The following is a 12,715-nucleotide window of genomic DNA, read 5'->3' as shown; positions in this document are numbered from 1 at the left end:
GCTGTTTTATGATCCTTTGTTTTTACATCTACAGTCTCAGACCCTCCAGTAACTTATACTGCATTAGGGCTCTAGTAGTTTAAACTTGCTGCCACAGCTAGTTTTAAAGCATTATTTGTTATATGAAGATTTATCCACATCATTTAAATATTTATTATCATCTATTAATTTATAAAAAAAACAAACAAAAATAATTAAATAATACACCTGTTCTGCCATTTGACAGGGTTTAATTGCTACTTTATTTGCAAGAGGACAATATTGCTCTTTTAGACTAAACTGCAATTGTCTGACACAAATTAGTGTAAAGCAAAATGCATGTCTTAATTTTTACTTTATACATAAGCAGAGGTTATTACTACTAAAGTTGTACCATTGTGTCTAAGTGCCGTATTTGAGAGTAGGACACTGGTTTATAGCTACTGTATATTTATACGTTTTTAATGAACCAGGCTCATTTCTTCATTTCATAGTCAGTCTGTCCACTAGGGGTCAGACTGACACACAAACTGGACTTTCTTGGAAGTTGCAAAAATAACAACCAGTAGTTTGTACATTCTCCTGTAGCAGATCATTATATAAATAAACCAAGAGAAACTGTAGAAGCCCTGTAAGACTTTAAGCTGAACGTGTAAGACTGAGTGACTTATTTCCTTTAGTCTGCTTATTCACTTAATAGGAAATTACTTCCTTCCCATTTGCTATTTTTATGATTCATTATACTTCAGAAAAGTGACCTTCCACAGTGCAGTTTGGTGCCAGACACATGATTTGTTATGATTTTATTGAACATATTTAAAATGAACAGGCTCATCCTTACATAACCATAATTACACAGCTTCTATTAGCTTGACAAGATCGTATGTAGTCTTGTATCAGTTACGTGGCAAGAAACGCCACTGGGAATGTGTTGACAGTATGAGGTAACGCAGTCATCTGGACAAAGCCATTTATGACTGGAAATAATTAGGAGAAGCAAATTTTGCTACAGTGTCAAATTTAAGGCAGGTTCACCTCCTTCAGTGTTTACAAGGCACCCACTAAACAAAGTCACTAACTATGAGCTATTTTACCTAGTGAATATACGAGCAGTGGACATGTGAAGGGGTCAGATTATTAAACCATAATGAATTTAAATGGTAAATGATACAGTTCAAACATCTGTGTACATGTGTCTGTGTTTGTTTCCTGTTGCAGCATTCTCGAAAAATCAAAAACTGGAAACAATCATGGACCTAAGATGTTTACAACCAACTCAATTCTAAATTATAATAAGGAATGGTCTATACATTACTTACATTTCCTGTGAGCTTAGATTTACCGATTATGTTGATTTTCAGACAGAACTGGACCATAGACTCTTTAAATCCTGTCACACCAGCATAAAATACGTCAGACCCAAATTCACTGCAGGTTTTCGTTCATACTTTGTATAAAATAAAATTCTCTTCAATTCAGCTCACTTGAACTTCTATCAGTGATTCATCATTGTGTTGCACCGACGACCCCGGTATAACTGTACAGGTGGTACAGGTATGAGATGAGAGAACATTTCTCTTTGACATCAGCCTATACGGTCGGCAGCTACTGTGTTATACATAGTAATCTACAATTTATATTTACAGCTGTCTACATATTATCGATTACTACATTTTATTTCGTGTCACGGATTATGAAGTCATTAGGATTATGATGACTACTATAAAATAACGGGTAAGAAAAATACACAAAGCTTTGGAAGAGGATCAAAGAAGCTGTTCCGAAAACATTGTATCCTTCTGGTTTGTCCTTAGCATTCGATTCACTGATTGTCATCACTAATGCATTAAATGCAGCATGTTCACAGATACCAGCTGACATTATACCTGTGTCCCCTCAGTTATACACAGGACGCCCTAGGTGTCTACACACATTCTGTTTAAACTGATTGATAAGACTGTAACCCAAACACAAAGCTACAGATGGAAGTGAGTGGCCCAGTGGAAATACAGCTGAACTGACCGTGTGTGTGTGTGTGTGTGTGTGTGTGTGTGTGAGACAGGAAGGAGAGTGAAGGATCAAGTGTGTTCTGCTACACTATACTGCCTGGCCATGACACTACAGTGAGTGTGACTTTGTTCTTCTGCAGCTTGAGCATTGGGATGAGGGATGAGTTGTTCATTCCCACTGTCGTGGCTCCGTTCACAGCCACTATCTCATCACCGCACCTGGAGAGAACCACAGGCAAATCAGACGGAGCCCGATGAGTAAGACCGGTGGAACGGTCCAAGTGCTGAGTCAGATTAGGCGTAACTCACTTGAGGCGTCCGTCAAAGTGAGCAGGTGTACCAGGCACAATGGTTTTGATGTAGAAAGGCTGCTGGCCGTGGCTCTCCTCGTAGCCACCAACGATGCTGAAGCCCCAGCTCTCGTTGTTGGTCTTCTGCAGGACAATGTCTCGACACCAGTGCATGTGGCTAAAACAAGGTCAGAGTTGGAACGCGTGGAAATGAAGGAACGGAGCCCATTTCCCCCCAGATGTAGATACTGCTTTACCTCGGCAATCCCAGCCAGCGAGTCCACAGTGGTGTCCAGTTAAGGCTGTCATCCCGTTGGTCCTCCACTGGGTCTAGATCGTCTCTACTGACAGCCTCGGGGTCCTCCTGGGTGTCCTCAGACAGGGTCTGGATGACACGGAGCACCACCTGGGAGTGAGCGGTCTCTGCTTTCAGCGCAGAAACTGCCTCGTTGTAGGTCAGCTGGGTCAGATCAACCCCGTTGATGCTCAGCAAGACATCACCTGAGGGAACAGAGAAAGTTGGTCTCATCAACAGGGGATCATGGGATCAGCATCTAGCTTCATGTTTAATCAGACATATTATCCAAATATGTTCATCAAGATCATTGTTTATGCAAAGTCCTAATAAATCTGTTTACCAGGAGCTGCTTTGTACCTCTTTTAATGGTGCCATCTCGGTGCAGACAGCCAACAGGCTGCACACTTGTGATGTAAATAGGCAGACGGCTGCGACAGTCTCTCCCCCCAGCTATGGTGATGCCGAGGGAGAGCCGAGGCTCCTTCTTCAAGCTCACCGTCTTCTCTTGGCTGGAAAACCCACTTGGGGGATCCTAAATACACAACATCCCCCATTATATACAATCAAACTTTGGTTAAGGACTTATTAAGGATGTCATGCTGCTCCTATCTTTATTCTACTGTAGCATATCTGACATATCTGATATATCTGATAACATGCACGAAGCCAATTAACTTCAGCCTCTCTAGGATCCTTTGACTTAACGGATTCCTCTCGTAGAAACAAATGTGAAACATTTGAGATGGAGCTGAGAAGTAAGGGTAGAGGCAACGTGTGAGGATCAACACCGGGCTCTCGTAGTGGAAAAGATGTGTGGAAAATGACAGCTTCAACCAGTCTCCTTGTTTCCCTCCAGAGTCTGTAAAGCATGAGAAGGGAAGCTGGGGGGGAGGTGGGGCTCTTCCTCCCCCCAGCAGGGAACCCTACCCCCAGTGTTACCAGCTTTGATCCTCAGCCACCCAAAGAAACAGCTAAAAACCAACATAACAGTGGCCCTGTAACAGCAGAGTGAGCAGCACCCCGGGCCTTTTGATCAGGACAGAGGGAGGCCCCAGAGCACGGCTTTCATCTCCGCTCACCGGTGCAGGTGTGGGGTCTGCTCCCAGAGCTCCTCATTCCCATCTCGGGGGTTGTTACGTGTTCTGCTGACAGTGTGTAGCGTAAACCTCACAATGGACCCGTATGCCCCGCTTGCTCAGCGATGGGACAGGCAGCTCAGAATAAATGGATAAAACCCATTCCGTCGTCTCGTCCCGTGTTACCTTCATGTACGTGGAGTGGCGGCGATAGTACTGCGGCTCTGGAAGCCTCCTGGCCGCTCTGCTGTGTGGTTCTCGACCGCTTCCTCCATCCTCCTGACTCTCCGCAGGTCTCATCACCACAAAGTTGACGCGCACCTCACTGGCCTGAGTGCAGAAAAGTAATTCCACATTAAACTCAAAAGGTATCAGCTCGTCAGGTTTCATTTCTCTTAAACTAACAGCAGCATGAAGCATTCGGTGATTTCAAACCTGTATGATCTGGGCAGCAATCTCAGGTGTGCCGTGCCTCAGGTCATGTCCGTTAATGGCCAACACTTTGTCATTGTTCCTTAGTTTTCCGTCTCTGAAAGCCAGGCCACCGGACAGCAGGTCCAAAATGAAGACCCCGCTCTCGTCCGACTTGCGGATGAGCTTGATGCCGAGCGGCTCGCTGCGCTGGCTCTTCATCAGCGTCACCTGCAGCACGGTGCTGGGGTTGTGGTTGGAGGTGGCGTTGCTGTGGGAGGACTGGGAGGACTGGGAGGCGGCGGATGAGGACGAATTGGGATCGGCCCGCAGGTCCCGCGATTTGAAGCCTTTCTCCTGCATCACGGTGAGCCGGAGGAGGGAAGGCTGCTGCAGCACAGCGATGGCCCGGCCGTGAGGCACCGACGCCAGACTCACGTCATTCACCTGGAGACGGGCACCACGGGGACAGTCAGCAAAGCAAAGCATTAATACCTGATCACTGACGCTTGTACATTTCTACATACCAAAACAAATGCTTTTAAAGCTTCACGTCATAGAAAAAGTTGTTTGAGGTGTGGAGGAGGAGCCGCTGAGGCAGGTGTGAGAGACAGGCCTCGAGAAGTTCAGTTCCGGCTCATTTTACAGCAGTAGCTCGAGAGCCAGAGGGTAGAAACCCAAGGAGGTTATAATGATTTCTAAGCATTAGCTTCTCTGGCCTCAATTATTTCATGACAGCAAACATTTAAGTGAATTTCCCCTGTAGCCTCTCAAGCTTTCAGCTGCTTTATTGGCTGTTAAACGGCTGTGAGACGTTTGTGAGCCACGTTTTAAGCCACGCCCGCTCCCATGGAGTCAAAACAAGTTTGTCCTGAATGTCAACTTTTTTTTCCCCAGTCTTGAAGCCAGTATTTACAGTATCACGACAGGTTGTTTGTGTAGAAATACTTTGAACTGCACTGTGTATTGTGTGTACTGGGAGGGACCGAGTGCTCAGGCGCTGCTCGTTTAGCTAACGAGGCGCTCTCACCTCTAGGATGTGGTCTCCTGGGGCCAGTCTGCCATCGCGAGCTGCTAGCGAGTCCCGGACAATCTCCTGAATGACGATGTTCCCCAGCGGCGTGTCTTTGCCCCCCACGATGCGGATGCCGAGCTCCTCCTGCGGCTCCTCTCTGAAGAGCTCCACCACGGTGGACTCGGCCACCAGGCTGGAGCGCAGAGGCGTGTTGTCTGGAGCAAAGGCAAACACAGCTATACACACGAGCTGAACAGTGACTCTGGCCTCTCAGCTGCTACTTTCACTTTAACCATCCAAACAAACATGGTCGAGATCATCCTGCAACTGGGGTCAAACCCATCGCACTGCGTGGGTTTCTTGCCCAATCCAACTTTTTCAGAGTGATCTCACACATTACATCACATCACTATGACCTGTAAAAGCATGTTGAAGTTAAATGGAATTATTAACGAGCAGTAAAGAAGACAGTGAACAACACTTATTGAGTGTACTTATCATCAACATCATTATTATAATGAAACCCTACTCAAAACATTCTTGCTATAGCACTTTGTACTAGCATGAACTGATCCTGTACAGTCCTCTCTACTAATGAACAGCGAAAAACCGGGTATAGCTCAGTCAAACAGGACTATGTGTGAACTCTGCTAACACTGACGCTGATCTGTATCTGAACACAAAAACCAGACAAGTAGCAGCACGCTACAGCGGTGGAGCCAATCTGTTCAAGCATTACAGAGACATGGTGGTATAAAAAATGTAACGCGTCAGTGTGTCGACAGTTTTATGTTTAGCTCCGCGTTAAAGGATGTAACACGTAAGAGCTCAGCTCTATCACCTTCACTTAATTAATCCATTACTGGTAAAACCTCAGCTTTGTGGACACTGATCTGTTGCCTGACAACTGTGTTTAGGTTTGGTCCTTATGTTTTTATGTTACTTCCAGGGGTTCCCCTCATGTTAAAACATCTGTCTGCTGGTACATGCTCCTACAGCTAGACGGGATGATTCACCCGTGACAGACCTCGCGGCTCAAAGCTCCAGAAATCACTGTCTGGTGTTCGACAACCACCCCAATGAGGGGCTTTCCACCAGGCTTCAGGTTCTCTGCAGATAAAGCCAGGAGCTTACAAACCATCATTCGTCATTGCCACATTCTCCAGCCAACCAAATCCTTCTCTCAGCATCAGTGATTCCAATGAACAGAAAGGAAGTGGGCGTAAATCTCTTGTTATAACACTGGCTGACGCGCTGATAATGCAACTCCATACCATCCTCACTTTCTTCGTAGGCAGGATTTATAAGCCCAGGCTCAGGCTGGTCTCTCGTGGGATTTCGAGGCAGGACTGCTGGATGTTTAGCATCACTGGGCGAATCCCCATCACCCTTACGTCCCTTTATCTCGTTCCAAGAGGGCCTCTTCCTCTTCTCTGCCTCCTCCCTCAATCTTTTAAAAACAGGACATCTAAAGAGACAGGAAAGTGGATGAAATGAGCGGATGAGACGGGTGATGACTAATACGCTCCGTCTAGGAACAAAACAAGTGAATAATCATCTTTGTAGAAGCTCTTAAAATAGAAACAGGAAAAAACAAGTGTTTTATAATAAGAGATCCAGATTCAGATGAGTGCAGTGGATGTTTGTGTGGAGGAGCCAGGTTGAGTCTGATGTCAGAGTGCTGCGACTGAACTTTGCCTCCTCCTTGTTTGCACATGGAGGCTGCAGCAGGGCAATCTGCCACCCGCAGCCGAGTGTGTCACGGCTGCTCACCGGGACGATAAGCAGCGCAGCGGCCCAGCGAAAAACAAGGCGGATGACCCGCGCTCCGGCTTGAGCTAAATGATTACAGGTGTGTTTACGCGATCACATGGGCTGAAATCACACAGCTCCTGAAGAAACAAACAGCGCTGATGGTTATTTCAGGTTCCTCAGTGAAATCAAAATTTTTCCGTCATGAGTTTAAGAAAAAAAAACAACAACTCGATCTTGTGTTTACTTTTGTGTGGAACAGTTTGTATGTGGGAGGGTATGAACCATTTGATACGCCCAACATTATAACGTATCCAGTAAACTTTCGATAATACCCTGACATTTAGGTTTTGTTTGATGAGGGAAAGATGAGAAGGTTGATACCTCTGTCGATTCTACAGGAGAGCAACGGCTCAGCCACTGCTCTATTTGGCAGCTGTGTTGTCCACAGGCTGAAAAACCTCCATCTAACGCCTCTACGAAGCACTAATGAGGTTGTTACACCCGGTTCCATACAAACATCATAACTTACAGTCTGATTCCATGTAGGAAGTGCGTCTGGACAAACAATCCTATATCTATAACTTACAATTAGCTAGTTAGAAGCATTGGCTCGAGAACCATGGGCCCCATGATAAATTTCCTCAGTCTTGATAAGATAAGTGGCTCCTGGCTGTGGCTTCATACTTGTGTCAACGTCTCAGCAAACCAGGCAAGTTTCCTCCATTTGCCCCCGACATTCCCCAGAGGCAGACGTGGGACTGTTTGGGGGGTTTAGTGAGTAGGCTCGGTTAAACACCAGAGATAAATGTGAGTGAAAAGCTAATTCAGCTGTAATAACATATAATTCACGTGTTTATTTAACATTCTTCTACCCACTACCTGTTACTATAACGCTCTTATCCCTCATAGGCCTTGATCTGTATTTGAACCTGTGTTTTGAATCCTCCCCGGTGCTTCCTGTCACTCTGATGAAACCCAGGACTCTGCCCCGTCGTTCCCTCCCTCACGTCAGAAGCACCGCGTACATTCAGCCGTGCTTCAAGGAGTAACGCTGGCTCGCGGCGAACTGAGAGGCCGGTACCTGTTGTGCAGGTGAGGCTGCAGCTCGCACCGCTGCATCTGCTGCTGGCACTCGTCGTAGTGGGGGCACAGCACCGTCAGCTTGTCCAGCAGGTTCCTGACCAGCAGGCTGGAGGCGCGGCACTGGTGCATCTGCAGCCGCTGCCGGTCCACGGGGCAGAAGTCCTGCTCCTTCAGGAAGTTGCTCAGGCAGTGGAAGCAGTACGTGTGGCCGCAGGGGGTGTCCATGGGCCGGAGCAGAGGCTGCAGGCAGATGTGGCACACCAGCTCGTCGTCCACCTCGTCCTGGTACTCGTACAAGTGGCTCTCCTGGTCCTCGTGCTGCTGACCACACTCCTTGCATATCCGCGACCACAGCAGCCCCCCGGAGCTGACGCCGCCGGGGACCTTGGCTTCTGTTTTAGCCATTGGCTCAGGGAGCTTTGTCCAAACGTCTGTGCACGGTACAGTTCAGAGCACCGTCTGCACGTCCACAACGGAATCAGGCTGACGGCGAAAGCGATCCAGGGCCGGCGGCGTCATCTCCGCGTCCTCATGGCGACTCTCTGTCGAGACAGAAACACACTTGGTAGTGCGGGGGTTCATGCCGGCCAGCGCGGCAGGAAATGGCAGATCCAGCGCGCAGCGGCGGCGAGCCGCAGCTGCTTCCTCTCAGCGCGCTTCCTGAGGGACAAAAGGAATTCTCATCGCGGCTAAAAGTGACTGCGCTCGCGCCGAAAGGGGCTAAAACTGTGCGAAGCGAGGCACGAGGAAGCCGAACCCCGCCAACAGAGAGGTACAAAGGCTCGGCTTACTCAGGAGTAAGACGTTTGAATAAACTGGGCAAAAATGCAATCCCTGTCACTAATGACCTCTTGCACCTAATGGGCAGTGGTCTCCATCTCTTTGCCCTCCCCCACTAATCTCCTCTAAGTCCCCCCTCATAACCAGAGTACTGATTAGCAACACATTCTTCCGAGGAACTTCTGGCGACTTACTCCACATAAGGACGACTGTGGAGAATCAAGTGACGTTTCAGCAGCAACACCATTTGTTATTTGGTCACGGAAGCCGTGTTCAGTGGCCTCCAAAATGCAGCTTACCAGCACTGAAATGATATGCAGAGGGTGGACGTTCATTAACTGCTCGAAGCGATTAGAAGCATGATGTCATTTAGTTGCAGTTAATGGGTTTTGTATTATATAATCCAGGACGTTTGAGCTGGACACCTTTAAATGTAACTTCTAGTTTAAGCAACTAAATAAAAACATGAAACCACAAACTACCTTAACTGCATGTTAACATTGTCCTGGACATATGAAGAGAACAACCTTAAGTTGAACAGCAGGCTTAGAAAATAAGACAGCATAATGAACTCACTAGCTTCAGTTCCCTTTACCTTTCCAGATCTTGATCCAGATCTCAGGCACAAAAACGCTGCTTTTCCCTCAGAGTTGATGATATCTTTGTTGTCAAGGCCGAGTAGCCTCCGCACGCAAACACAGGACCCGAACCTAGCAGCTGCCTGAAGCATGAATGAAACCAGACGCTGCCTCTCCAGCAGCACATCGACACAATAAGGTCTGTGTGTGTGTGTGTGTGTGTGTGTGTGTGTGTGTGTGTGATCTGACTGCACCGGTGAGAGGAATGCACTGGGGACGTGGTAGAACCAGGCAGAGAGAGAGAAGCAGCAGAGCTTCTCGTGCCTCCGTCAGAGCCACAGTGTGGGTTTCTAGAGCTTTGAGCTCTCAGCTGAGGTTGCAGGTAAAAATCCTCGCGGGCCGAAACGCACGGCGAACACAGACGCCCGCTTCCATCGCGGTGTGCGCTTGTTTTTCCACAGACGTGTGCGCTGGCTGAAGTAACTGGGCCCTTCTCTCGCTCCCTCTCTTTGTCAAAGTGATACTTGGTCCTGTAATGGATACAGGCCTTGGCTGCCGTGGCCCAGGGAGAGAAGCGCGGTAGAAACCAGGCTGCTCATTCAGAAATGACCTGCTACATGAGTGTGGAACAAGGATTAAACTATTCATTACGCATCACGCGTCTCATACAGGAGAACATTCACAGCTCGGTAGCAGTTCAATGACACTGTGGCGTGTGGTGACCTGCAGTGACCCTGCGCTCAACACAATATTCAGTGTCTACAGCTACAGCATGGAATCAATGAAGGCAACCCTTTGTCTTGGATGGAATGAAGTCTTAGAGAAACAAATTATTATACTGTAAATGAATGATCAACTATCAGAATAATGAAGTTCAGTAATAGCAGTCCTGTGTAATTCATCATTCCAGTTACCTGCTGTGCCAGTGAAGGTCTTCTCTGTGTGGTCTCTGTGAAACTCTGTCAACATCTACACATGCGTTTGAAGAATAATCCTAATCCTGCCCCAGAGCCAGAACATTTTTTCACAGGAATCCCACGCTGAAATATTTCTATGTTAAATCAAGCAAGGCACCGCGGCGGTTTCGCAGTAGAGCTAAAACGTGTTCGGATCCGGCCCAAGCGGAACACATCGGGTCACGGGTTCAGGCCTGGCGAGGAGCGCCGTCGTGAGACGGGCGCAACAGAAGCACGCTGTCAAAGCGAAACCCGATCACTGGCTTTGATGCTTCCCACCAGTGAGTCACATGCGATGCCACACCCTCAGGTGAGACGGCGTCTTCACCCCATGAGCCACGGGGCGGGTTATGTCTGGTTACACATGCAAACCGCACACAAATTGGAAAATTAATTCCATTACTGCTCATCACTGTCTGAGTGTGACATCATCATGAGTGGACTTTATAGCCGCACTAATTGCACGTTATTTGATCCCCAGTGTTACCTTGACATTTGCTGTGGACGGTGACTCTCTGGATATTATTAAAATCCTATCACAACAACGTGTTGAGCCTTTTATTTTTCACCCGCTTTACAATATTTGCTCTGCTCATCCAACATCTGAACAGCATTCACCATCCAGCTGATTTCTATTCCAGCTTCTTCCCAGTTTGCACAAACATCCAGCTGCATGGTTCCACCATCGCCTGCAGACCAGACGTGAAGCTGGAGCGCATGTGGGCCGTTTGTCAGAGGGAAGGTCGCTTTGATTGACTGGCGCAAGGACGCGAGCGCTGTACGACGTGTGACTGTGACGCAGGCCTGGAACCGTGGCCCAGTGCATGAGGACCCGACACGCAACAGAGGAGAACAAGTAAACGACATGAAGCCAAAAAAGTGCTGGCACTCGAATCACTGGATCCTACTGTGAATTTAAAATTTAACCCCACTGTGAATTATGAGATTATTAAAATGTATAACATACTGGTTGTGGTTGTTGTGACATGTGACCAACAGGATACAGTGCGACTATGAGTGATTGTAGAGTGAGATGCCATATTCTATGATAAAAGGTAATTCTGCATGGAGCCTTTTGCATTATTAATCCTGGCGATACCTGCAGTACACATTGCGGCCAGAACCGTGTCCACCCCCCTCCTCCCCCTCCCCGCCTCCCCCCTGAGGGCTCGTGGCTGTTGGTTTGGTCCCGGCCGCTCCACGGCGGGGACGGTAATAAAGGTGAGGCCGGACCGACCGCAGCTCTGGTGAACGGCAAATAAAACCGGAGCCGGACGGACGCGGCTCACCTTTGGCGCGCGCACGCGCACGCACACACACTAACAGGCGCTGAGCGCTGCCCCGCCACGTAAACTCAAAGCGCCAAAACGTTCCCTTAAAAATCCGACCTTTATCACCAACTATAAGCTCATAGGAGCTCTTTAGATCCGAACGGCTTCGTTTAAGCCCCGGTTTCCCGGTTCCCGGCCCGAGAGTTAGCCCCGGTCGACACCGAAACTCGTCTTACCTGTGCGAAGGTTGTTTTTCCGGAAGCGGTTCACCTCCAAACAAACCCCGCGACGAGGAGTCGGGGAGTGAGGCTTTTAATGGAGCCCGAGCCGAACGTCCACGCTTCCGGTCATGTTCGCAGACTTTGTTCGGCCGCGCAGCTGGCGCTGAAACGCTCGTCGTCCCGGGTGGAGTTGAACCTGCAGGCGGAGGCTGGGACTCCGTCCTGGTTTCGAGCCAACGTAAAACGACGTCCAGGAAGAAGCAGGTGGAAGGAGCTGCGCTGCACGAGGCTGTTCAGCGAACGTCAGGCTCACCTGTAATTAAACATGTGCCCGGGATTAAATATCTACTTTACCTTAGTGTTACTACTAACGTTTACCCCACCACATTTATTTACCTCAAAAGCCAATAGTTAAAAAGTGCACTACTAAAATAATTAAAAAAATTTTTTTAACAAAAAATAAAATTATTATTTTCTGGTGTTTTAGGTTCATATTGCTCCTCCCTTCAAACGTATTTTTGGGCAGTGCTAAAAAATAGGGAATACTGTATTAGGAAATGTGTCTAATGTTTTGGTCCCTCCCTGGTTTTAACATGTTGACTGAGACATAAACACTTTCTGTGTGGTCACTTAGAGTGTGTGCTTTGTTTTTAGGTGACGGAGCCACTGAATCACATAAACTTGCTTTGCTTTTTTGCTGAAATAAGAGAACGTAAACATGACACGTGGGTGTTTCCTGACACCGCATGGTGTACATGCAAATGTATTGTTTTTTATTTTTACACCAGTCAATATTCTTTTTGACTAAACTATCCACATAATGAGTGTCTTATGTCAGACCTGTCTAAATCACGGTGTGTCATCTGCCCTGTCAACAAAACACTTCCAATGTTTTGTACCTCAACAAAATGTTTCATTTTCTATGACCGATTTATTCATTTATGCTATTAAATAATGAACTATCGCAAAACTCAGCTGATCAATTGGTTAATT

At 47.5% G+C, this 12,715-nt stretch overlaps 1 protein-coding gene across 5 annotated transcripts; it reads right to left on the bottom strand.

Moving 5' to 3' along the window:
• Positions 1–767: 767 nt before the first annotated feature.
• On the bottom strand, positions 768–12,029 carry lnx2b (ligand of numb-protein X 2b). 5 transcript variants are annotated; one of them, XM_055512423.1, is made up of 11 exons: positions 9,292–9,449; positions 8,891–9,000; positions 7,915–8,458; positions 6,353–6,546; positions 5,094–5,293; positions 4,088–4,510; positions 3,839–3,982; positions 2,934–3,108; positions 2,536–2,779; positions 2,298–2,456; positions 768–2,207 (listed from the first exon to the last, which is right to left on the bottom strand). In XM_055512423.1, the coding sequence occupies exons 3-11, from the start codon at positions 8,319–8,321 to the stop codon at positions 2,072–2,074; spliced, it is 2,082 nt and encodes a 693-aa protein (XP_055368398.1). In that variant the 5' UTR covers positions 8,322–8,458; positions 8,891–9,000; positions 9,292–9,449; the 3' UTR covers positions 768–2,071. The 5 variants fall into 5 exon arrangements, with proteins under 5 accessions (XP_055368398.1, XP_029020887.1, XP_029020883.1 ...); XM_029165054.3 differs by lacking the exons at positions 8,891–9,000; positions 9,292–9,449 and adding an exon at positions 11,738–12,029 and having other exon boundaries at positions 6,362–6,546; XM_029165050.3 differs by lacking the exons at positions 8,891–9,000; positions 9,292–9,449 and adding an exon at positions 11,738–12,028.
• Positions 12,030–12,715: the final 686 nt, after the last annotated feature.

Source organism: Betta splendens, chromosome 10 (genome assembly GCF_900634795.4).
Source record: "Betta splendens chromosome 10, fBetSpl5.4, whole genome shotgun sequence".
NCBI lineage: Eukaryota > Metazoa > Chordata > Actinopteri > Anabantiformes > Osphronemidae > Betta > Betta splendens.
Note: the sequence above shows the minus strand (reverse complement) of the source record. Positions and strands in the feature narration are given on the sequence as shown.

Bases quoted from the DNA above. Each gene is read 5' to 3' on its own strand.
- lnx2b (XM_029165050.3), bottom strand. From the start codon at position 8,321: ATGGCTAAAACAGAAGCCAAGGTCCCCGGCGGCGTCAGCTCCGGGGGG. The intron at 6,547-7,914 runs GTACCGGCCTCT...CTGTCTCTTTAG, and splicing joins CAGCCTCACCTGCACAACAG to ATGTCCTGTTTTTAAAAGAT. The intron at 2,208-2,297 runs GTGAGTTACGCC...GGTTCTCTCCAG, and splicing joins CACTTTGACGGACGCCTCAA to GTGCGGTGATGAGATAGTGG.